The 25,063-nt window shown below is 40.5% G+C and overlaps 1 protein-coding gene and 1 long non-coding RNA gene across 2 annotated transcripts; both read left to right on the top strand.

Annotated features, from left to right (window-relative positions):
- Nucleotides 1-6,363: 6,363 nt before the first annotated feature.
- On the top strand, nt 6,364-15,346 carry LOC119915315 (malate dehydrogenase, cytoplasmic-like). Its single transcript, XM_038734859.1, has 9 exons — nt 6,364-6,519; nt 7,675-7,773; nt 8,351-8,447; nt 10,355-10,530; nt 12,474-12,596; nt 13,997-14,173; nt 14,300-14,413; nt 14,708-14,797; nt 14,936-15,346. Exons 1-9 carry the CDS (start codon nt 6,517-6,519, stop codon nt 15,056-15,058), a joined length of 1,002 nt encoding a protein of 333 aa, XP_038590787.1. The 5' UTR covers nt 6,364-6,516; the 3' UTR covers nt 15,059-15,346.
- Nucleotides 15,347-20,805: 5,459 nt separating this feature from the next.
- LOC119915281 lies at nt 20,806-25,063 on the top strand. The gene is made up of 3 exons (XR_005446929.1): nt 20,806-21,022; nt 22,806-22,921; nt 24,990-25,063. It is a non-coding gene; the product is annotated as an uncharacterized LOC119915281 (long non-coding RNA).

The following is a 25,063-nucleotide window of genomic DNA, read 5'->3' as shown; positions in this document are numbered from 1 at the left end:
TGACTTAACATCTCATAATATTGACTTAGTATCTAAAAATGTTGACTTAATCATGAAATATTGACTTAGCAAACTGTAGTTTGAACTTGAGGTTGGATAAGTCAATCCACTTATTTTTATAACAAAAATAAAACAACTCTCCAGCAATAAAACAGTCTTCACGTGATCAAAACCATTCTTACACGCCATGCTTAAATGGTCAAAACCATACATCTCGTGTGCCACACCTGAACCAATAGAGAGCCTAAGACCTCCCCTTCCGGTGGACCACCATGGGACCTTTTCGGGAAAAAAATGTACAGTAGTCAATGGCAAGAGACAACTAATTTTTGATCCCGTTTCAGAATCAGAATCAGAAGGAGCTTTATTGCCGAGTAGTGTTTTACACATACGAGGAATTTGCTTTGGTGATAAGGTGCTACATGTAGACAAATACAATTGACAATAAATAATGTAGGAATATTAATATGGAATAAACAGTGTAAGTTATAATACAACTATTTGCAGAGATACACAGTACAGCAATATGCATTCTGGCTCCAGCAATAGTTGGCTCCAGGAAAAGTATAGGAAGCACATGCACATGCCAGCGAGCTAGCATATTTTATCACAGACTTTCTGCTAATGAAATTCCAGCAACCTGACTATTTAAAAGTCTGACAAATAAATTATAGGCAATGTCATAAGGCAAGGCAAGTTTATTTCTACAACATAGGTCTATATTCCTCTTGCTTTTAACTACTACTTGTAGTTTATTTTATCTGTAATTTGCAAATATTCAGGTGATTTCACATCATGGGGGGGGGGGGGGGGGTTCTGAGGCAAAAAGTATGTGTCTGAATGTTTAAAGATCTCTGCACCTCCAGGACTCCTCCTCTTCCTTTTGACTGCAGCACTCCTGGCTCTCCTCATGTGACCTCCTTAAAACATACATTTTGGGTCGGAAGCAGCCATAATAAAACATCCCCTCCCCCTGCAGTGCAGTGACTTCACCTAAACCTTCACACCAAACTCCTTTGCATTTTTCATTATAGCTTCCATCAATACTATTTAACACTCCTGTGGTCACACACTCACAGCTTTAGCAGTCCGGTCTGCGGCTATTTACGTCCTCAAAATCGTATTAAGGACTAGACTGACTGCAGCAGTGTGTGTGTGTGTTAATGTGTGTGTAGGTAGAGGGTGGAGGTGTGAGAGAGAGTCCGGGCAAACCGAGGCGCAAGAAGCCGTGAAAGTCGAACTGCACTGCGGTTTAAAGGTCGCCTCTGGTGCCGCGGCGACACCTGGCTGTCTATCTGTCTTTTTCTGTGGGTGTCTACCTGTCTCCCTTTTCTCTCTGTACCCATATTTTTCCTTCTGGTATCGGGTCGAGCCGCCATTTCTGCTCCAGAGGACGTCAGTTATCAGTGAACAACAACAGAAACACCGGAGGAACCATGTTGACTTTGCTGACCTCCATGTATCTGGTGGTGCGGGCGGTTTCCTCGCAGGTGAGTTGAACGCCGCGCTGCCGTTTGATAGCCTATCTGGACCACCGCGCGCAGATGACCGTGCGTCCTTGAACGCAGCATTCCAGCCGTTACTGACCGTTAGGACTACCTTTCCCTCCCAAAACGAAGTCAGGTTCAACATGTCTGCGGTAGTTTGGTGTATCTCATCGTGGTTTATTAATCTGTAGTGGTGAACAGATGAGGTTACTTGACGAGGAAATAGCCCCCTGTGTTTGTTTGTTTTTTTTTACCGGGCCTTTTATTTTTTTTTCTCTCCGTTAGACTTCAGGTATAAAAATGGCCGCCGGAAATGAAGGTGAATGAACTCGGCAGGTTGCGTCTCTTTTTTTTTTGACCCCGTCATTATCAATTCAGTGAGAGTCTCCACTTGGCAGCTTTGACAAGTTGCTCGGTGCCACAGTGAAGCCAGTCCGGGTAAAACAACACGACTTCCGGCTAGTCTTCAAAATAAAAGACCAATATTCGAACACTGAATAGGTCTGATTATTATTTTTATGTAAGATAAGTACAAATTGCCGGCAAGAAAGAAGCATTTACTACAAAGTCTTAATAGTACGGCAGCCAATTATACCCTTGGGAAAGGAAAGCATGTTTAAAAAGTCAGTAGTAATAATGTATTACTCATGGTATGTGGGGCCTACCCTAAATAACATCTCCAGGCAATGATTTAATGAAAACTGTGGATTTGTCAAAGTATGGACTTATCTAATAACTGTCTGGGTAATTCAGAATTTTGACTTTGTATCTAATCATTTATCTTAAAAGTATGATTTAGTATCTCACCATTTTGATGTTCTCATATCTCTGTCAATTATGAATTATTTCGTCATTTTGATTTGGGAAGACCGAATTTTGACTTGAAACAGTACAAAAAGGCAAAGCAATTTAAAGAAGGATAAAAAAAATAAAGTGGTAATTTTATTCACAGGAAGACAATAAACTCTTGCCTTCCTTACTTATCTAATATACTGGTCTATCTAAAGCACAATATAATGAAAGCCAGAAATTTTTATGCAACAGTATAGGAATATAATAGAAGAACAAACATTAATATCCATATACCTTTTAAAATACATTTTTAGTTAATGTTTAAGGGAATGTTGTAGTGTTATAAGTGGAAAAAGTCATAATTAATAAACCTACTCATAGGATTTAATGTGAAAAAACAACAAGATACAGCATTGTTGTGAAGATAAACAAAGATTAGATAAGATAAGATAATGTTTTGTTAATCCTGGATGAAAGTTATGACCCAACGATTACTCAAGAAATACTTTACATTAAAAAGTGCATTTAAGCTAAAAAAAGAAGAAAAAAACACATTATTAAACCTATATGAAACAAATAGAAAACGGTATATGGTGAGCAAACAAACTACCAATGTTAATATGTTTAATAAATGAAAAGAAATCTTTTAAAGAAGTCCTTTTCATGGATTATGATAAAACGACAACCTTTGTGCTTTAATTTTGAAGGCTGAATAAGGGGGCTTCCTGCTCTTTTACCTGTTTTTGCCGCTGCCTTGATGCAGCAGTCCCGGCTGCAGATTATCAGCACCGTGGCCAGCTCCTGCCAGCAGCCCAGAACTACAGCCTGTTTTTATCTCCAGGCAGCTTCTCAGAAACTGAACCCAGCACAGATCCAACATGGCTGCCGGTGTCCTTGATAGGCTGAAGGACCATGCTGAAACTGATAGCACTCTCTCTCTACTCTCCCTGAAAGAACATCCCTCACATTACACCTACGCCTACTTCACTTTTATTCTGACCTCTTTCCTTTCAGGCAGCAGTTGGTTTGACAAAAGTATGTGGACAGCTGAACTCTCCATAGACTGTGTATAAAAACTCTCCTGCCACTATGTGGTAACTGAACAAGTCGTTAAGCTGTGGCTGCAGCCTCAACTCCTCTAACTTAACAACTTAAGGCTTTCTGCAAGATGTTGGGACATGGCTGTAAAGTGTTGGATGACATTCAGGTCAGGGCTGTAAGTTCTTCCACACCAAATTAGGGAGATAAAACACTATTGCCTAAAAATTAATTTCCACTCATTGGAACTAAGTGGCTCAAACCAGGAAACCTAACCCCAGAGGAAAGGTACAGATGTCCATATACTTTTGGCTACAGTTGCAATGCACTCCTGTGTAGTCCCATTAACTCCACTGTAGCCTACTACACTATTTCAACTAAGTCAAGTGAAACCACACCTGTTTGGTATTGGTTCTGATTCTGAGTTGCGGAGTTAGGTAAGGTCCAGGTGAAACATACTCTAATTGTGGATAAAGTAAGGTTTTTGTTTTAGTTACTTACTTTAATTCAGTGAACAGCGTGTGGACAGTACACAGTTTTTGAAGTTTTTCCAAAAGATTTCTTTCTGTGCACCAAAACCTACAAATTTACCAGGAGAAGATCAGTTAATGCGACCCATTCTCATCCCAGGGCTCCACAAATGGACACTTGGTCATGACCAGGTCAAGACCCTGGGTACCCCTTTAGAGTCCTTTTTGCACATGGTGCAATAACAATGTCCGGTTTGACATTCAAAATAAAACAAGTAGTTCCGATTGTGAAACATCACAATTTGGTTAGGTTTAGGCACCAAAACTACTTGGTTCGGTTTGAGAAAAGATCATGGTTTGGGTTAAAATTGCTGCATGACTAAACTTAAGTAGGCCTACGTTACGTTACTTGCGTAACAGTCTCCTGGGGAAAGTCCGGTTTCTGACCCACCCACTTTTAAGCATTGAATAATGACACTAAAAGGTGCCATGTGCTTTGGGACCATACGCCAAAGGAACCTGTCAAAGCGAAGGTATTTCACTCCCTGGGAATGAGAACCAACTGGCTGATGACACAGTTTATGTTTATTTTGTTATTCCATCAGTTGTTTGATTATTTGTCTTTGTTTGAATTGATTTTCATTTAATGGCACTAATCTGTCCCAGGTTTTGTGGGAGACTTTGTTGTAAATATCTGCAATTTTAGTTTCCTATTATGTTCTATAGTGAGTTTCAGATAAATTAGTTTCAGAAAAGTTGAAAATTAGATGTAGGATTTTGGAAAATTGTCAAGTTTGAAGACATTTAAGAAAAACTCTTAATGTCACAACATATTTTTCTTTTGACCTCCTGACTGAAGTGTGTATGTAATCTTGGGGACGTCTGGACTTTCTGCTGTTCTGCTCTATAAATGCCAGGAGATCAGACAGTCTGGCTCTGCTCAGATTTACCTTCCGCGAGGCTGCAGACAACAAGCTGAACAACTTAATGAGCTGGCAACTGAACCGAGCGCCTTCCTGTAGTCAGGGGAGTGAACTTGACCCCTAGTGACCTTTCACCTTTGAACCAGAGTTGAAAACAGTCACACAGGATAATCCCCACAATAACTAAACTTATAAGAAACACCTCCTCTTTTGAGAAACCCATCAATAACCCAAGGAACCCACTTGAAACCTCCTGAAACCCATAAGCAACCCAGAAAGCACTCATTGTGTCTGTCTCCGTGGGAGACATCTACGTATCTTGGCTAATAATACCTTAACAATCCCCATGGTTAGATATTAGGAAACCAGATGGATTTATATAATGGGAGGTTTTTGGGGCCATTGCCAGGATTTTTAGAAATACTGCAGCCCCCAAAGAAACTTCAAGTTCCAAGATTCAAGGACTTTATGAGGAACATGTCTGAAATGTTTTCCTTAAGGGGTCATAGGTCTTTGTGTTCTTCAAAGGTTTTCGATGGGATTTCAGTGGTGTCCAGGGATACAAAAGGCACTCCAGTGTTTCCAGGATTCAAGGGTCCTAGAGGAGTTTTGGTTCCTGAGGATGTTCCTTGCGTTATTTATTTGTTTTAGGGGGTTTCACGTGGGTTCCTGGGGTTATTGATGGGTTTCTTGAGGTGTTCCTGGAGTTTTTAAGGGGGTTCCTGGGGGATGTGTTGACCCAAGGGGTCTTTGTGGAGGTTTCAAGGGTTTTGAAGGGGTCCCAACGGGTGACGTTTTCTTAGGGCTGTTACTTGCACAATTAAAGCAGGATGTAGACGTTCTTGAGAGGGTTTTTTTGAGAAATTCCAATCTTCTTAAGGGTTTTCAGTATCTAAAGGTCCATATGGGATGACTCGTAGTTCTTCAGGTGGATGCGGGGGTACCTCTGTTTTTCCCAGGGTCGCTTATGTGGGCTTAAAGTGGGTTCCTTGGTGAATCCTTGATGGATTCTCTAGGCATTCCAGGAATTTTAAAGTGATTCCCGGAGTGATCAACAGCTGTGATGCTGCTAGGTGGTTTATTAGAGGCGGGTCCAGGTTGAACGTGCGTGCGTTAGCGGGGCGGCCGTGGTGGAGTACACAGCCATCATATCAAATTTACTTTATTTAACCAGCCAAGTTAGTTAATAACAAAATTCTGATTTACAACCACAGCCTGGGAGTGAAAAATAATATAAGTGGGACAAACAAATTAATGAGACATGTGAAACTATGCAAGAAACATAGGCAAACACAAACACACTTCACAATGGGAAGCAGGGCGGCAAATAGGGGTCCAATTTGTGTCAGTTTAGGGGTCTTTGACATGAAAAAGTATGAGAACCACTGCTTTATAGTGTTTGACACAGACCACAAACAGTAACAGGGCAGATCTCAAAGCAGTGCGTTGTTCTGCGGGACAAGCGCTGCGGTTCCGCTGTCGGCCACGAGGTGTCGCCAAAGTTCATCTCCCTGAATCTCAGTTAAAAAAGAACCCTTTTTAGAAAATCCTCCGCCGTATTTGGCGTGGTGTGGTCAGTGCGGTGCATCATGGGAGAATGAGTTCTCTTTGTCCAATCGGCTGGGTTGTAAAGCCTGTGTTCGTTTCACAAATCGACTACAAGTCCCACAGTGAGTGCGGGACGAGTCGTTTCACCGCCTGACTGTACAACACAAGAACAGAGGTGACCCTTCCTTCCGTCTAGTCCGACTCTGAGCAGGGAGAACAGGAACCGCAGACCTAAAGCACCTCCATCCGCTAGCAGAAATGGTAAGATGGATCATTAGCTGACTATTTTCCCATAGTACAGGTATAAATTATATAAAGGACGTCCTCTATAAAACTTCTGATCTCCATGAAACAGTTTACCGGTCTATTAAATGATGCATTAATAGATGACATTGGGAATAGGGCAATTCAACTTAATCTCACTTTATGTATAATTTATTTCAAGTGGTGTAATGGATGTTTTTTGTGTCCTGAACTCCTGATTAAACAACCAAGGGCAGAGCTGCCAGTTTGTTGCGCACTTACAACACGCACATTAGAGATGTAGAAAACCCCGAAAATAAAACGTTTGCGCCTGCAGCAGAGAGTGCAGGTTTGTTTCCGCTGTTTTAACTTGCTAGTCCTCTGTGCATTCATACATCTGCCTCCATTTTAATAAGGACACGCTGTGTCGTGGCGGCAGCGTCAAGTTACATCATCGGCCTATTCTTTTATTCAGTCGGGGTAACCAATCATGACAGGAGCTTCATCAGTTTGAATCTCGGTTCACATACATGGCAATTTAACGATTCCTCGCTTGTCCGACAAGTTGCAACCGGTGAAAATATGATGCAGGGATATTTCTGAATGTACTGGAAACTTCCTTCATTTCGGCTTCCATATAAACTACTCTACATCAGTTATCGTACTTAAATATCTCCGTTATTCTACTAGTTTCCTCCTTTTCATTCATTATTTCACAGCGACGAGCGTTAGAGTTGCGTAAATAATCATAAATAAAGCTGAAGGTTTCTTAATGTTAATCAGCTGCTTGGTTGATTTTTATGCATGCCGAATTTAAGAGCGACCTCGGGTCATATGAGAAATCTAAAATTAAACTGAATGTCCCACCTACCCTTGCCAATATGCAAGGTCACTCTACAATGCACGACTTTCTTAATGGAGTTAGGTGAAAAGTCCTCTTCGCACAGAAGGGCTGAGTTCCACAGGAGGAGTCACTGATAAAGGCCTTCTGATCCAGCAGCCTCTGTGATTATTTCTTCTGTTAAATTTAGGCTTTATAATTTTAAAATATCACAGTTAGTGATCCAACCAGTTCTTGCCACTGAATGCATGTTACTGCCTGTTCATTTCCTCCTTCTGTTGTGTATGCAGGTTAATGACACACATGAACCAAATGTGTTTGTTTCCCTCCAGGCTGAACCAATCCGTGTTGTGGTAACCGGCGCCGCTGGCCAGATTGCCTACTCCCTGCTGTACAGCATCGCCAAGGGAGATGTGTTCGGGAAGGACCAGGTAAGACTGAGCCTAAAGTCCTAGTTACATAACCTGCAGCAGAGCCCCCTTGCCCCTGAAGTTGATTACTGCACAGACAGCTGGGCGATGCACGGTGTGTGTGGGGCTGGACTGTTACATAATGGACTCATGAATACATATTTTAATGTGGGATACCTACACCTTTATTGGAGTAATGGGATGGGGAAATGTTAAAGGCAGATAACCTCAAACAAAAGGAAGAATATCATAATATTTTAAGAAATGCACGGATGTATTCTATGTACTTCTGCGTTCATTCATGAACAGTTTACATTGAAGTTGTGGAACGTTTTATGAGAAAAATGTGGGAAACCTTGGAGGTTTTAAAATTGAGGTTTTCCTAATAAGACATCTTCAGAAAGAAGTGAAATGTGGCATTTGTTATTTTTAGGCCTGATTCCAGCCGCTGCATTATTACAGTTTAAAACCTGACTTTGTGTCCCTGAATGTGGCCTGATGAGACCTTTTTAAAGTCTCTTTTCAGCTCTATGTATTGAAACAGTAAGCTGTAAATGAAATGTTTGACTGTACCTTTGTTGTCCCTCTCGTTTTTCAGCCAATCATCCTGGTCCTGCTGGACATCCCCCCCATGCTGCCGGTGCTGGACGGAGTTGTCATGGAGCTGCAGGACTGCGCCCTCCCTTTGCTGAGGGGTGAGCAAACAGTGTGTGATGCAGTGTGTTTTTCATGGTGGGAGGAAGCCGGAGCACCCGGAGAGAACCCACGCAGACACGGGGAGAACATGCAAACTCCACACAGAAAGGCCGGGGCAACCGGGGTTTGAACCGACGACCTTCTTGCTGTGTTTAAATAGAAATATTCGTGTCAGCTTTTCTAAGATGGTGTGCGTGTAGTTTAGGTACCCATGGGGACAGCTACCTCTTTTATCACGCTGATAAGAACAAAATGTTAAACTAACTAATGCCCCTTTACCGCCGGATGGTACCAGCTCTGCTCGCTTTGGTGCCCTGTCCTCCGTTTTACATTGCAGCTCCTCAAACCCACGTCGCATTTTCAGCTGACACCTCTTACCCTGTCAAGAGGCCGGCTTTCTGACGCGCCCTTATATCCACTGAAGAGACGCGCGTTTTTGTAGGATGAAACCGCTTTATTCAGTGTTTTTAATGACTGGGTCTGTTTGTTTTGGAGAGGACATGTTTTCAGTGGTAATTCTACTCCCGGGAGAAACAATCTGAACAGTCAAAACACCAAAGGAATCCTAAATTAAAAGCAAACTAACTGAGTTAACGTTAGCAGCAGCGGCACAGCTGTAAACACAACGCAGGACTAGCTGCATACCGGCCTACACTGATTCTCTGACCAATCAGTTGTTGCAGTGTTTTCACATCACCTTTGGGTATCGCCCCGAGTCGCTTGGAACCTCGACGGAGGTGATACCAAAGAAAAACTACCAGGTATCAGATTTGCCTAAGGGAAAACCTAAACGAGTCAGGCCGAGTTGAGCTGGTGCCTAAAAGAAGCTGCTTCAGTCAGAACTAGGGAGAAACTACTGGAGAAACTACTGCGGCTCGTTGTGCTGTCCACAAAAGCTGTCTGAGCTGCTCGTGTTCCAGCAGGAGCACATTTTAATGGTGTGTTTGTGTTGTTTGTCCTTCATAACCTCCCCTCTGCTGCTGCTGTGGGGAGCAGGAAGGAGTGTCTCAAATAAGGCCTCTGGTTGGCCGGTGGTTAAGGCACCACAGCAGCCAATCAGAGCAGTGGTGGGACAACAATGAAAAGAGGGGACGTGAACCCGGACTGAAGTCCAGTCTGATAGCAGCGCGGTTAGTTCCAAGAACCAGACAGTCGGACGCATCTTATCGTCAGGATCAGCCGAGGCGGCAGGAATTTATCTGAAATGAACCCTTTCACAATAAGACTCTGGACCGAGGACGTTAAATAACAAGCGGAAAACGGAATAAATGAATGAAAGTTGTGCAATGTGAAAATCAAGAGAAGGTCGACGTTTTTATTTTGAAATTAATGGAGCTTATCTGTAGAAATACATTGCTATGTTCCTGTAGCAGGGCAGCTGTTCTGTTATCTGCAGACAACAGATAAGATATCCCTCAGTTCAACAGGCTGTTAATAAATGTTGATAAAAAATTAGCCTTGCAGGTAAATGATTTAAATCTGTGAGTAAGAAATAAGATGTTCCTCTTCTTTAAACTTTAAATATTAGTTGAGGTGAAGATTTTATTTTCAAAAATCTTTAGTCTCTGTTCAAGAAAATCTTCTGAATCTTCTATTTTTGGAATTGATGATGAAAACCATTCATAACTTCATAGGCAAACGGCTTTACTTTGACATCAGTTATCGTTGAAATGTAACTTTAATGCTCGAGATTAAGAAGAGATTTACAGCTGAACACTATTCAGTCGTCACAAACAGTTGCCTTTTATTTTTAATGTACTTGTCAAATATTACCACAAATACAAAAACTGTACACAAAGCCCTGAACACAATATACACTACTACTACTACTTATAATAATCATACCCTAATGTGCATTGTCCCTTAAAAAAGAAATAACTGACACCTCCCGATGCCCCCCCCCCAGAGGTGATCCCCACTGACAAGGTAGAGGTGGGCTTCAAGGACATCGACGCCGCCATCTTGGTGGGCTCCATGCCCAGGAAGGAGGGGATGGAGAGGAAGGACCTGCTGAAGGCCAACGTGGCCATCTTCAAGACCCAGGGATCCGCCCTGGACAAGTACGCCAAGAAGACCGTGAAGGTGACAAATCACTGCTTAATTTTATTATATTTAGTGATGCCATTTGATCAATTGATTGGTGAATTTGCCCCACAGGATCATGATGTGCTTGGAATGGATCAGTCAGTTGGAAACCGTTGTGCAGGGAGGATCGTTTGTCTTAGAGCTTTCTGAGAAGTTGTTGTTATTAGGGTTGGATATTGTTGAAATTTTATTGAATCCGGTTCTTATTGAATCAGGGGTCTGGTTCCTTCAGCGCAGATCCTGTCAGCGCTCGGTGACCTTCATCCTCTTCCTTGCTCATCATCCCCTTCATGGCTAAAGTGAAAGGAGTCTCTGTCCTAGAGGGGCGTCTCTGGGGACTCATTTGTAGCCATCACTGGTTTCCCTTTAGTATAAAAGGTGTTTTGTACCTGAGACGTTGCTACTGTTAGCGTTAGCTGGATCTGGGGCGTCATTGTAGCTGGGAGAGCGCGGCACGTTCAACACGGTGCGTTCCTTCAGATTCACGCCGTGTTGAAGTAAACGCTTCGTCATGTTGGAGCTGCTTCCTGCCTCGCACCAAACCTCCTTACTGCAGCTGCTGCATTCTGCTGTGGCCTTCTCTCTTTTAGTGAAGCTAAGCCAAACTGTGGAGCGTTTGCTGCGGTCCGCCACGGTCCAGGACTGGAAACAGAAGGACTCTCTTCTTCATGCTTTGTTAACAAATGAGGTGACGTTAGGTCGGCGTAGCGGCTCCTTTGATGGAGTGTAAATGCTCACTGCAGTTCAGTCAGGAGCTGAGATATGCAGGAAGTTAGGAGCCTGAGGTTGAACTGCTTTTACACTGGAAGCTCAAACAAAACAGTTTTCACTGTCTTTATATATTTTTTTCTGTTTTAAACCAAAACTAATAAAAGTCCATTTAGAATTAAGGCGATAAAATATATTATACTCTCCTCTAAATTTTAATCATGAAAGAGTTGAGATTGTCCTCCAGTTTTTCTGTTACCACAGATTCTTCTCAGGTCTGTCGAACCACCTGGAGAAAACAGATTAGTTCACACTAAACTCTCCTCTGTGTTGCAGTTTGTGTGTTAGTAGAAACCCTTTTTCTGTCAGTATTTAGTATCATATACTGAAACATCCACAAGGAATGAAGAAGATTCTCATCTCAGTCTGTCGTAAGCCCGTCATGTCAGCGAGGATTCTGGGAAAGTGAGAAAGAAAAGCAGCTTTCCCAAGAATGAACATGAAGATGGTTCAGGTCTGAGCTCGCTTATAAAAGAAAGTCTAAACAGAGCAGCTCCTGACTTTATGTCCTGCATTTGTTGAGTTTAGCTTTCTTTACTCAACATTGTGGAAAACTGCGTTGTTGGGTAAAAGCTTTTGTATTTCCCTCAGATTCAGAACATTAATCATCACCTTGTGTGGCAGTTTCTTCTGCACAGATTCAGAACATTTTCACTTGGATGTTTGAAAGTCAACTAAAGAAGGGAAAAAAAAGGCTCTCTCCTGACAGCTCCACTCTGTATCACCGCCTGTGAAATGTCCCCAGCAGCTCCAGATCTTAGATCTTGTGGGGAACATTTGTTTTGTTTATTTAAATAAGGAAATCAAAATCATTCTCTTATTATAACAAATTTGCATTTTCAAAAGAGCAACTAAACAATTGATATTCAACCTCGTAGTTACAGCCGTTAATCTGAATCTGTGATGCGTATTGGTCCCAGAGGTGGCTGAAATTATTTATATCTGAATGTTGTGCACAATATCTTTGATCAGATTGAGATCAAACTGAGCCAAATGATGCATCCAAATATGCCTACACTGCAGCTGTAAGAGTGATGCTGGCAAGCAGCTCAGATTTTGTGGAGATGATGTTTGTTGTTTTATTTTAGTGTTGCAAAACCAGGGTGATTCCATCTTGTCACCTGTGTGAGACGCCATCAGTCTGATGGAGGTGTTTTGATTTGTCACGTCAGGTTCTGGTGGTTGGAAACCCGGCAAACACCAACTGCCTGATCGCCTCCAAGTCTGCTCCTTCCATCCCCAAAGAGAACTTCTCCTGCCTGACCCGACTGGACCACAACAGAGCCAGCTCCCAGGTAAGTACACCAAGGACCACAACCTGTCTAACCCTTAAAGGCTAACTTTAGTATTTTTCAACCTGGACCAGTGACCAACTGCGACATTTTTTTTGTAAATGGTCCAGTATTGAGCGAGCGCGCTGCAGTCTGCAGCAGTGAAACAGGGCTGCAACATAATCAATGCGGGCAATAGTGCCCTGTCAGAGCATGTCCACTTAAGTGCTTATTTTTGCCACTGAATGGCTCAGACTGTTAAGTGTCTTCAACATTATGGAAAGGATCTCTGCAGAGAGAGACTTTTTCTTTTTTCTTTTTTTTAAAGAGTAACATGCTTTGTGTTTAAGAAACAGGCGCTAGATAGCACTCAACCAGACTCCACTGACAACATTTTTTATCTCTCTGGTGCCTCAATTAGTTAGTTTGTGTTATTGGGTGACTTTTTTTAACGTTTTAAAAACACAAAAGTCGCATAACAATGCAAACAAAAAAAACAAACTAACCAAGGGAGGCAGCGGTAGACCAGCAGTTCCTGTGTACTGTGAGGTAAAATCCCCTACAATTATCTTGTACTGATTGCACTTTTTGTTAACTCTAACTTCTTTCCCTAGGTATTTACCCCATTGATGCGATATGTGCCGTTAGCACTTACTAGTATTTACTGCAGCTTTTATTATGTATTGTCAGTTGTAGATCTCATGCTGTATTTGATGATCGTATGCTGTTCCTCAAGTCGCGTTGCATAAAAGCATCTGCCAAATGAGTAAATGTAAATCACTGTTTTATCAATGGAGTCTGCTTTTAGCAGAAATAGTTGCTCTCATCAAAGTGACCAGACTAAAGCCGACATTTAAGAACCCGACAAAATGTCCTCACTCTCAAGGTCTTGAACTTGAACTGGTTGTTCTCAGTACCAGCATCAGATGGAAGGCTAAAAATCAAGTGTCTGTATCAGAGATTTTCCTGAAGACTAAAATCCAAAACCATAAATCCACAGGTAATTCAGAAAAACAAAACGGTTTGATTTTACCACATTTGTTGAACTAAAAAGGGTTAATGTTGGGAAAGAAAATGTAATTCTGTTTTTTATTTACTTAACAAGCCCGACAAGTGAAACAGTGACAATGGTCCATCCTCCATCAAGCAGCTTACACGCTTTCGGCAGGCTTATTTTAAATCTGTACAAGCTGAATTATAAGAATAAATATAATTAGCTGATTATAACGGCCATTGAAACCGTAACAAATGCAATATATGAGAAGAGCCTCTACTATGGTTGTTTTTCATTAATGATAATCGAGTGAAGGTCACATAGTATAATCACATTAACGGATGCATTATTGCCAATTGCTTTAAAATTTTAGAAATAAGTAGAATTACTACCTCATAACACTGCTGCTGCGTCTGTCCCTCACCTGCAGGTGGCGATGCGTTGCGGCGTGTCCTCCGACAAAGTGAAGAACGTCATCATCTGGGGGAACCACTCCTCCACCCAGTACCCCGACGTCCACCACGCCAAGGTCAACCTCCACGGCACCGAGACGCCCGCCTACGACGCCGTCAAGGACGAAACCTGGCTCAGAGGAGACTTCATCTCTGTGAGCGCCCTCGTTCGATTTCATTAGAAAAAGAGCTACAGTTCTTTAATTAGAAAGATTTTCAGGGTTTATTTTTACAGTTAATTATCCTTTTCAAACCTCCTCCTCTTCGTATTCCTCCTGCAGACGGTGCAACAGCGCGGTGCAGCCGTCATCAAAGCCAGGAAGCTGTCCAGTGCCATGTCTGCTGCCAAGGCCATCTGCGACCACATGAGGGACATCTGGTTCGGCACCAAGGAGGTCAGTGTGGACAGCAAATTTAAACTGTTCTACAAGCTGCACACTCACTACTTTACATTGTAGCAAAGAGTCATTTCTTCAGTGTTGTCGCATGATTTTTATGAGATACTGTATGTCCCTGCTGAACTTATGACAGTGTCAGATTTCCCACCCATTTTCCTGTGGTTGTGGCCAGGAACTGGACATCAGTCTGTGTTGTTTTGTGTTTTGTTTTTGTTAAGAAGTTGATGCAGGAGGTGTTTGTGTTGTTGTAAATTTAGACTAACTGACGTTCTTGTATTTTCCTGCCGACAGGGTGAGTTCATCTCCATGGGCGTGTACGCTGGCGGAAACTCCTACGGCATCCCAGAGGACCTCATCTACTCCTTCCCCATCCAGATCAAGGTGAGTCCATCCTATCAGCTCCCTGACACGTATACTTCTGGTTCCAAAAAACCAAGATGGCAACGGCCAAAATGCCAATTTCGAGGCTTCAAGCTGGTAGCTCGTCCTCTGATCTTCTCCCTCTGCCGCCCCTCACAGGATAAGTCCTGGAAAATTGTTAACGGACTCCCCATCAATGACTTCTCCCGCGCCAAGATGGACGCCACAGCGGCTGAGCTGGTGGAGGAGCGAGACACCGCCCTGGATTTCCTGTCCCAGTGACTATCTCCCCCTGCTGGCCAGCAGCAGCAGCAACCCTTAGATCACTGCTCGCGGCTCTGAAGACAGAACCTTCCACTCTTATTAACCGTCCCGTCTGCCTCTGTGTGTCACCTGTGTGAGTGGGAGTGTGTATGTGTGTCACACGGCCACTTCTTCAGGTTTTCAGAAAACCTGTTTAATGATCACAACCTGGCCTGCAACACACGCTGAGAATGTCTCTGTTGGTAGATAACTCACTAGCTGTTCAGAAACTGTAATGAAACCAATAAAACAACAACAAACCTGAAAGAAGTCCCTTTATTTTATTTTTTTTTATGCTGCTTTGACGTTCCTTAGTCTCATTATGGTTATTTCACCACTGAGCTACCTGCAGTCATCTGAGGCCAAGAACAGAATTGCAGTCATAAACGTAGGGCCGGATGCCAAAATGTTATCACGATAAGTATAAAATCATTATTTCTTTTGGGTTTCAAGGCTGATTTTGCTCCTGAGTGAAAGTTGAAGAAGCCTGATGGTTTTTTTGAACATTTGTTATGTTATGGAAAAAAATGTAAAAATACTCTATGCTGACAAAAGTAATGGGACACTTACACATTACTTTTATGACATCCTATTCTAAATCCACACGCGTTAATATGAAGTTGGTCCCCACTTTTCAGCTTAACAGCTTCCACTCTTCTGGGAAAGGTTTCTACATAATTTTAGAGTGTCTGTGGGAGTTCTTGCCCGTTCATCCAGAAGAGAATTTGAGGTCAGACGCTGACGTTGGACGAGAGGGTCTGGCTCGTAATCTCTGTTCTAGTTCATCCCAAAGGTGTTGGATAGGGTTGAGGTCAGGGCTCTGAGCGGTGCAGTCAAGTTCTTCCACACCACAATGGGAAAACCATTTCTTTATGGCTTTGTCATATTGAAACAGGACAGGGGGAAAAAAACAAACTGTTGTCTGAAATCATATGCTGTAGCATTAAGACTTCAACAAAACCAACCCATGAAGAAACAGCCCCTCCCAAAAGTATTAGGACACGGGTGCCCAGTACTTTCATCTATATTGTGAATCGATCACACATATTTTGGCCTTTAAATCCCAAACATCAAAATAAGTGTAAAGTGTCATTGTATGAGTAAATGTAAAAGTCTTATTTGTATATTTAGTTATTGTATAAAAGAGATTATCAGAAGTTCAATATGTGCTTTGCACTTACTTTCTTAAAGAAACTCCTACAGCTGTTTCAACAGTGTCCAAAACATCTGATCACACAGAAAAAAGGTTTCAAATCATCTTTAGGAAAGGTTTGTTTGTATAGCTCCTTACAGAAGACATAAAGGACGATACAAAATATGAAACGAAACACAGGGCAATGTTAAGCAACACAGAGACGATAAAGCTATGAAATTAAGTGAACTTAATTAAAGGCAGTTAAAAAAAAAAGAGATGATTGGAGCAGATATTTTCTGTGTTTGCTTTTGATATTTTGGTAATCAGAAACTGAAGGCTCCCTTTCCATGTTGCATAGGGGCAATTGGTTGTAAAGCTTTTATTTTCTTTATACCAGAAGTTTTTAAAAATGCAATAAATCCCAATAGAAACCTGATGAGTGAAGTGGTGATGGTACAGTGGATAAGTCACATGCCTTTGGTGTGAGAGACCAGGGTTTGAATCCACTGTGACTGAGCAAGACACTTAACCCCTTGTTGCTCCAGAGGTGTTGCTTTGGATAAAAGCTTTAGCTAAATGAATAAATGTAAATGTAATTTAATGAGTGATTTCCATCAGGCCCTGTTTCTATCCTCCTTTAAGTTATGATCTCTATCACATCCAGTGTTTTGCAGTGACTTACTTTAACAACATGGTGGCAGCATCGATCCATACTGGATTCCTGATTCATATTTGGGCTGAAATTAGTGCAAAGTATATTTTTTAACAAAAAATAAAGTTGTAAAACTAAAAATTTCATATTTGAAATTAATACTAATGGCTGAATTTGCGACAGAATAAACAGGGATTGAGTCAAAATTGGATGCAATTGAAACAAAAATGAATTGAATGGACAGAAAACTACAATGGAGTATTAGGGCCATATTAAGGGGAAACGTTTTATTTATTTATTTTATTCCATTTCAAAAATAAAGTAAAAGTGAGGAGAATAAAGTACCATTTCAACTTTATTCTCGTCATGTTGAGTTTATTCTGGACATTTCGACTTTTTTCTCGAAATGGTACTTAAACTTTAGTTTCCTCATTCTGACTTTATTCTCTAAATGGAAAAAACAAAAAAACAACAACTTAATCCTCTTTTTTTTCACTAAATGTGGCCCTAATTCCGTAGAAAACCGAATGAAACGGGCGTAAAATGTGATGAAAGCTAAGATACAAATTTATGAATAAAATATAAATAGAAAAATGAAATTTCAAAACTCTAAATCAATTTAAATTAAATAAATAAAGCGTTTAGGTTGTAAAAATACAGCTAAAAATAGACCATCCTGGGTGGGCGGGACATGTCAGCGCCATCTGATTGATGGACATCTTCGACCAATGACCGTTCTTCTTTGAGACTTGCACCCGCTACGTCAATGACTGTTGGCTGTGTGAGCCACAGAAGCTAACAGCAGCAGCAGCAGCAGGAGGAGGATGAAGCCACGGCGATTTTAAACATTTTAACTCGATTATTTGTTCCTAAACCGAGTCCTCCGGGGCTGAGCGGTAGTCTGTCCCGGCCTGAGGTTGTCCGTGTTGTCCTCCGCTCTGTATTTTTGAGGCTCTCCCGGTACTTTGACAGGCGGTTCAGGTGGGTATGTTAACGCAGCACAGCTTCGTCAGACCTGGTGGCTTTTTGTGCACGAAAAGTTCGTCAAAACAAGTGTTTTGCATTTTGTGTGTGGAATTACAATTACAATGCACAGATACACGTGTTAAGTTGCTGGCATGAACCTGCTTCCCCTCTGCGTGAGCGTGCGTGAGTGTGCGCGTGCATGTTACTAGTAAATGACGACACAAAATACACCAGAAATCTGATATAACGTTACTCGAAAATAAATTAAAATGTACTTTATATATACATATATTCTAATAATAAATGGAAAAATAACTTTACATGACGTTACTTCCCACCCAAACACAGGTACAAAGTGCTTTAAAACACAGAAGTGTAACGTTACAACTAAAAGAGTTGAGTCTATTGAGTTGCACCTTTCAACAAGGAATTTCATAGTGCCTCATGTAAGACATAAAAAGGTATTAAAACAAGAAAGAAAAGCAAGGTGATGTAAAATACATGTGATTTTAGAAGGGTACAATCATAGCTATAAATGATAAAGTACGAAATAGAAATAACTGGTCACATCAAAATAAAAAACACACACTATTAAGTCAAATGAAACAAGCCAGGAAGATGAATTTTAAGGTGATTTTGTGAATTTGGAGAAGAAAACTATGTTTCAAGTGAATTACAATTCAGTTAACTCAAGACTTCATTTTCCTGCCAAGGCCCCCTGAAGTCCCGTCATGGTTTCCCTGACCACACTTTGAAATGTGGAAAATGATTTTAAAAGACTCTGAATAAGTAACCTTTGCACAAGGGTGAAGGTAAAGGTCAGCGTTAAAACCTCACTGAGGAAGTTATTTTTACATGAAAGCCATTTTCAAGCAGTAAGAGATTACAGTGCACATGACATAAACAACATAAACTACAAAATTCCCATTGAATTCCCATAAAATCAAAATCTATGTTTAAATGTTTTTATATTATTTGCCTTGCTCTATATATCACTGTCATGAAGTTCACTGACTCATGCTGTTTACTATTTATTAACAGTTGTAGACATCCTTGAACGGACTAGCATTTTAACTCCTTGCTTCACTCTGAAAACAAACTCACACACTGCAGCGACCTCTGTTGTTCAGTGTAGATAAAGCTACACCTAAATCGCATCACAGTCACCAATACACCGATATCTGGCCCATCAATGACAAAAAACGTTATAACAAATATAACACAAAGTTCAACTAAACTACTCCCCCTGCACCACTTTATGTACATTTACTGATCACAACCATTGAATTTATAAAATACATACTAAAACAGTAGAGCATGAGTGCAAAAACATTAAAAATATCCATTCATTTTACATTTATATACACAAATATATATAGATATAGCATATATAAGAGGACAAAACAGGTGGACCACATTTTTTTTTGACACTGCCGCTATGGTGCAGAAACTTGACAAAATTGTTCAACGTTTACTAAACTAAAGTTTGAAGCTTTTTAAAATATTTAAAAGGTAACATCAGTATTTTTTAACCTGGACCCTATTTTCCTATGTTTTTGTGTCTATGTGACTAATCGGGACAACATTTTTTGAAACTGGTCCAGCAGCGAGCGCGCTGCAGTCGGCAGCAGTTTAACAGGGCTGCAACATGATCTTTGCGGGCAATTGCACCCAGTCAAAGTACGTGCACTAAAGTGTGTGTTTTTGCCACTGACAGGTTCAGATTGGTATTATAAATGTCTGACAACATTATGGAAAGGATCCTTATAGAGAATGTTTAATTGGAAACAGTCGCAATATTGCCACCAGACTCCATTGCTAAAAACTGTAATTTTACCTCTCTGTTCTACTGCTGCCTGGATTGGTTAGTTTCTGTTATTGTGTGGCTTAAAACACAAACAAACAAAAACAACAAAGTCACACAAACAAAAAACAACAGCAAACTCATAACACAAACAAACTAACCGATGGAGGCAGCTGTAGACCAACATCTCCCATTGGTGTAAAATGACTGTTTTTATTAATGGAGTCGGCTTTGACGAGTCCATATAGAAGTCATATAGCGACTGTTTGTGGTTAAACAAAAAATAATCTTACTCTTTAAAAAATGTCTCACTCTTTAGGGATCCTTTTCGTAATGTCGTCAAACACTTGTATATACAGTTTGAGACTATCAGTGGCAAAAACAGGCACTTTAGTGGACGTACTTTGTCTTGGGCGCAATGGCAAGAACTCTGAGTGCAGCGCGATCGCTCATTACTGGACCAATTTTTAAAAAGTTGTCTGACAATTTTCGAATATTGTCACTGCAGACACATTTCTGTTGCTTCCATTAAACATATGTAGGGTGTGATACCCAGCTCTGAATTCCATGCTTTTATGTGTTTACTTTGGCAAATGCTCAAAAATTCACCACTATGTCACAAGTAACGTTTGGGCTGAATAATATGCAAACGGATATCTCTGCCTCTGTAGCACCACAATGCTTCATTTATCAAAGTATGCTGTGACACATTTCTGCTTTTGGGATTTGGATATTGCACAATTAATTAAGTATATGCACTACACTGAAATGTGGTGTTTTTAAGGCTGCTAATACACTTTATTCATTATCGATGAATCAGTCAATTATCTTTTATTGAATTTAGTCTAAAAAATACACTTCACAGGAACTCATAGTGACATTTTCAGATACGTTGTTTTTGGTCCGACCTGCTGTTCTAGTTTTTTTTGCTCAGTAAATACATTAAAAGGCTGAATCAGTCATCAAAATTGTAATTAATTAACCACCTTATAGTTTCAGCACTAATTGTTTTCTTTATTGTGTCTCAGGATGTAAAAACCCAAACTAACTCGTATTTTAGCGTGCAGTTGGCAAAACAGCCACACACACACTCACTAGCTGTGTGTGATTGGCGTGTGTGCGTGGCTGTGGGCAGGCCTTGTGTTGTATTCAGGGTCAGAGCTGCAGATCTGTGAGCTTCCTTCGAGCTCAGGATGGCGAGGACGTCTGTTGTTCTCTGACAGCTGCTGACTTAGTCTATTTGTTCTTGGGACCATTTTATCGAACACTTGGTCTCACTGTGAGCCGACACGTCTGCCACCAAAGCTGCTTCCCTCTCCACTGATCTTATCTTTAGTGTACCGTGTTGTTGAGCAGACGCTGGTAAAATGTCTCTAACTGTAGCTGGTAAGTGTAAATCAAAGTTTATATCAAAGTCATTTTCTGCTTTCCACTAACAGCGAGTCTGACGTGGTGTTTTACATCTACAATATTTAATAAGAGATACAAAATAGATACAAAATGCTTTTGGTTTTTAGAAACGTTTGTTACATTCCTAACAAAAGTTCTGATACAAATTCTGTACTTAAAAACCCTCAGTTAACCTCGGACACTGAAGCTCAGTTACTTCCACTTTCATGTCAGCAGTTTAGTTTTGGCAGCTTTTACTGTTTTTTTTTACAGTTTGTTGGACAACCAGACAAGGAAGGATATGTTTGTGACATTTAAAAAATTCTTTTAATATTACTGCATGTTGGGGGGGGTTTGTTTTTTTGTTTTTAAAAACTGTAGTTTCAGTTGATATCATCTTTACATTTGAGCTTAAATTGCAGAACATGGAACTTTAATTTAAAAAGTGGGGAATTTGTGGAACAGTTGGAGTGAGAAGCTTAAGAGAAAGTTTTAATTTAATGAACGAATATGAAAATATATGACCAGATTAGTAAGGTAGGTGTTTTCTGGGCACGTTGGTTGACCGATACAAGTTTTTCAGTGGTCAATACCGATATTTTGAGAGCAAGATATAAAATACTGATATCAAAACAAGGAAAATTCATGTATAATCCCATTACTCCTGCAGAGTCCAATCTAATATACAGGTTACCTCAGCAGCCAGTAACGTGATGTTTTAGATGGAAGTTTTATTAATGAATGAAACGGAAACATACTTTGGCTTCTGCTGTAGGTTTCAGAGCGGGGCTGATTATTTCAAAATGACAGATATCAGTCTATTACTGTACAACGTTTTACTATTCTGTAGAAATCTTTATTGTTCTATTATTTTCCATTGTACTACTGTTTGTTTGGGGAGTACTTGTTGATTAATTAGTTACACACTGAAATTAATTTCCGTTTCAGATTTTAAAATTGCACAAGGGGCAATTATAAGACAAAAATAAAGCTTATAGATTGATATTTTAGAAATACAAAGACTTCACTACATGTTGTTTTGAAGTTTATTTGCTTCAAGTGATTTAAGGTCAAATTGTAAAACATTGGTTTTGTCTGTTGAGTGTTGTGTTTTTTGATTGAAAGCAGCTTTAGAAACGTATCAGATAGGGCTTCAAGCAAGCAACTATTTTCATTATCGATTAATTTGTCGATTATTTTCTCGATGAATCGAGTTGTTAGGTCCAGATTGTCAAAAATGGCGAAAAATGTTTCCCAAAGCCCTAGAAGACGTCCTCAAATGCCTTCTTTTGTCCACAACCCAAATATATTCAGTTTACTGTCATAGAGGAGCAAAGAAATCAGAAAATATTCACATTTGAGAAGCTGAAGTCAGAGAATTGCAAGGTTTTTTCTTTAAAAAAGGACTCAAATCAATAAAAATAGTTGACGATTAATTTAATAGTTGATAACTAATCGATTAATGGACTGATCGTTGCAGCTCTAGTATCAGATATAATCCAGTCCGGATGATTAAACCCACACATTGTATGTATTGATAGATGGTAAACTTGACTGATTTGCGTTAACTTATTCTTCATTTCAACAAGGTCATCGAAAAGAGTTGTCGGTCTTTAAATACTGAGTCTGAGTTGAATATCTGCAGTGCATTCTGTTTTTTTGAAACTCAAGTCTGTGACTTCAAACATGCAGACGAACAAACCTTTGGAAAATAATTCTTGGCGTTTGGTCTCTTAACAAAAAGTCAAAATTTAAAAAGGAAGATCTGTGTGTTTTGCAGATCTGACCAGAGGAGCGATGACAGAGTTCCAGGAGAAGCTCCGCCAGCAGCACGAGGACTCGATGCACCGCGAGCTGGAGGCGCTGCTCAACACCGCCAACAAGGCCGAGGCAGAGGTGAGAACCACTGCTGCAAACATCCCCAATATTTCCTCTCTAGAAAGATTAGTTTGTATCTGAAACACCAGCTACCCACAGTTAATCCCAGTTGTAATGTTTCCACAATATGAGGCGGACTAAGCTTGAGCTGTATGTTGATGTGATTTTTTTCAACTTTATTGTACTCTTATTGAAACAATAATTAGTTTTTATGTGTCACTGGGCGGGACGACATCTAACAGGGGTGTCAACTTAAAGCTGTTATGCAGCGTAAAGGGACTGATGTGGGTACAAAGAACCTTTACCTCGGAGATTTCATCCGTACCTCCTCAGCTCTATTCAGTCAGAAACCTTTTCCAGCTTTGTTTTTATATATGTTGGAATAAATTAACTTTCCTGCAACACTAATACATTTTTTAAAGTCCTAAGTTTCCATTTGTGAACCACAGTTTATGGTTATGGGTGGCACACGAAGTTAATGAGTGTCGTGGGCCGATGTACCTGTTACAAATACAGTACAAATATTTGTAAAGTATTGCATACAGAGAGAGTGCAATAGGTTGTCTTATCACGCAGCACAAAGACTCTGTTGGGAGAGTTTTGGCATGCTGGTGGAATATGAGGTGAACAACCGTGAGGTCACACACGCACACACATTTGTTCTCATTGACAAAATGCATTCCCTAACCCCTTACCCTGACCTTAATGATCCCTGGCCCTTACCCCAACTCTAAAACCACTCGTGTACTGCTGCAGTGAATGAGAATATAGTGAAGAGATCTTTTGCTGCAGTTTCTCCCGCTGCTAATGATGTCAGGTCTCTTCCATAGTCTATATAAAAGAAGTGGAAGGAGCCTGCGTGACGTCACCCATTAGTTTGTGAACTACTGTTTTGAAGCCTCATGTTTGGCACTTTAGTGCCGTTACTAGTTTAACTACATTTCTCAGTAGCTTAGTGGTAGCATCGCTATTTTCTGAATCAAATAGCTTTTCAGTAATGAAGCTCTTTTATTGACAGAGTAGCACGGTAGCTTTCACGCACGCTACATTTTCTCAAGGATCACTGAGTTTCGCCACCGCCACACACAGACCTGTACGTGATGCACGTACAGGTCCATGGGCTGATGTCTGCGACTTTCTATTGTGGTAGTTATTGTAACACCTCTTGTGAGAAGGATCAGGGTCCAGCCTGGACAGCTCGTCCTCTAGTGAGGAGGAAACTTTGATACGTAGTGGCAGAAACTTGTTTCCATGAGATGAGATCTCTCTCTCTCTATTTCTTGCTCTTTGCCATGAATGTTTAGGTTGCAATATTGCCAGAGCATAAATTCACACATGTAAACATTAAAAAATACATAATTAATTATAATGGGATAATTAAGTTACTTTATACAAACAACAATAGTTCTCCATTTGTTGCTTGAGGAAATACATTTAGCTGCAATGATATGGCAGAAAGTAGGAGAGTTTCTGTGTGTCTGATTTAGCTCTCTCTATCACACACTGTTTGGAGCAGGTTATTTGTACATTGTGGCAACAGCGTTGTTATAGCCACAAAGTAACACTCATCGTGTTCTTTCCCCTTTTTGTTTTCTTGTGGTTAGTGGAATTTACAGTCGCGAGGACAGGGAAAGTGAAGCTTCAGGCAGCCACAGCAGGGGGAGAGATCTGACACGCACATTGCGCAGACAGATGTGACACTGTACTGATGACATGAATAAAATAAATATGAAAATAATGACTATCCACAGTTAAGTTTTTCCTAATAACAGACAAACAGACCGGTGACTTCATGAACAAACTCAATGTACTGGCAGCCACGCCACCATGGTGTCTTTTTGGTCATTATTAGTTTTTTTTGTATCTCATTGTTAATTTGTGTGTCAGCAAGGGGCGTATTTATTTATTAGTTAAATCACAGTGTACATTAATGAACATTAATTAATATAAATTAATATAAATGAATAAACATTACTCTAAATGTTGATTCTGCAGACCTTTGATCTCGATCACTGTCACTGAAGCTTGTGTGATTGTTTAGCTTTTCTGAAAGCAGAAGGTGACGTTCGTTTTGTTGTTGTTTCAGATCTCCAGAAAAGATTTTGATGGCTTCAAGAAGATCTTCCACAGATTCCTGCAGGTCACAGGCCCTTCGGTTGA

Source organism: Micropterus salmoides, unplaced genomic scaffold (assembly GCF_014851395.1).
Source record: "Micropterus salmoides isolate LMB-PRFRI ecotype aquatic unplaced genomic scaffold, ASM1485139v1 Ms_hic_scaffold_1, whole genome shotgun sequence".
Classification (NCBI taxonomy): Eukaryota; Metazoa; Chordata; class Actinopteri; order Centrarchiformes; family Centrarchidae; genus Micropterus; species Micropterus salmoides.
This window is presented reverse-complemented; position numbering and strand designations above follow the sequence as displayed.

Coding starts and splice junctions, on each gene's coding strand:
- LOC119915315 (XM_038734859.1), top strand. Junction 14,414..14,707: donor TCTGGTTCGGCACCAAGGAG/GTCAGTGTGGAC, acceptor TCCTGCCGACAG/GGTGAGTTCATCTCCATGGG. Junction 14,798..14,935: donor CCTTCCCCATCCAGATCAAG/GTGAGTCCATCC, acceptor CGCCCCTCACAG/GATAAGTCCTGGAAAATTGT.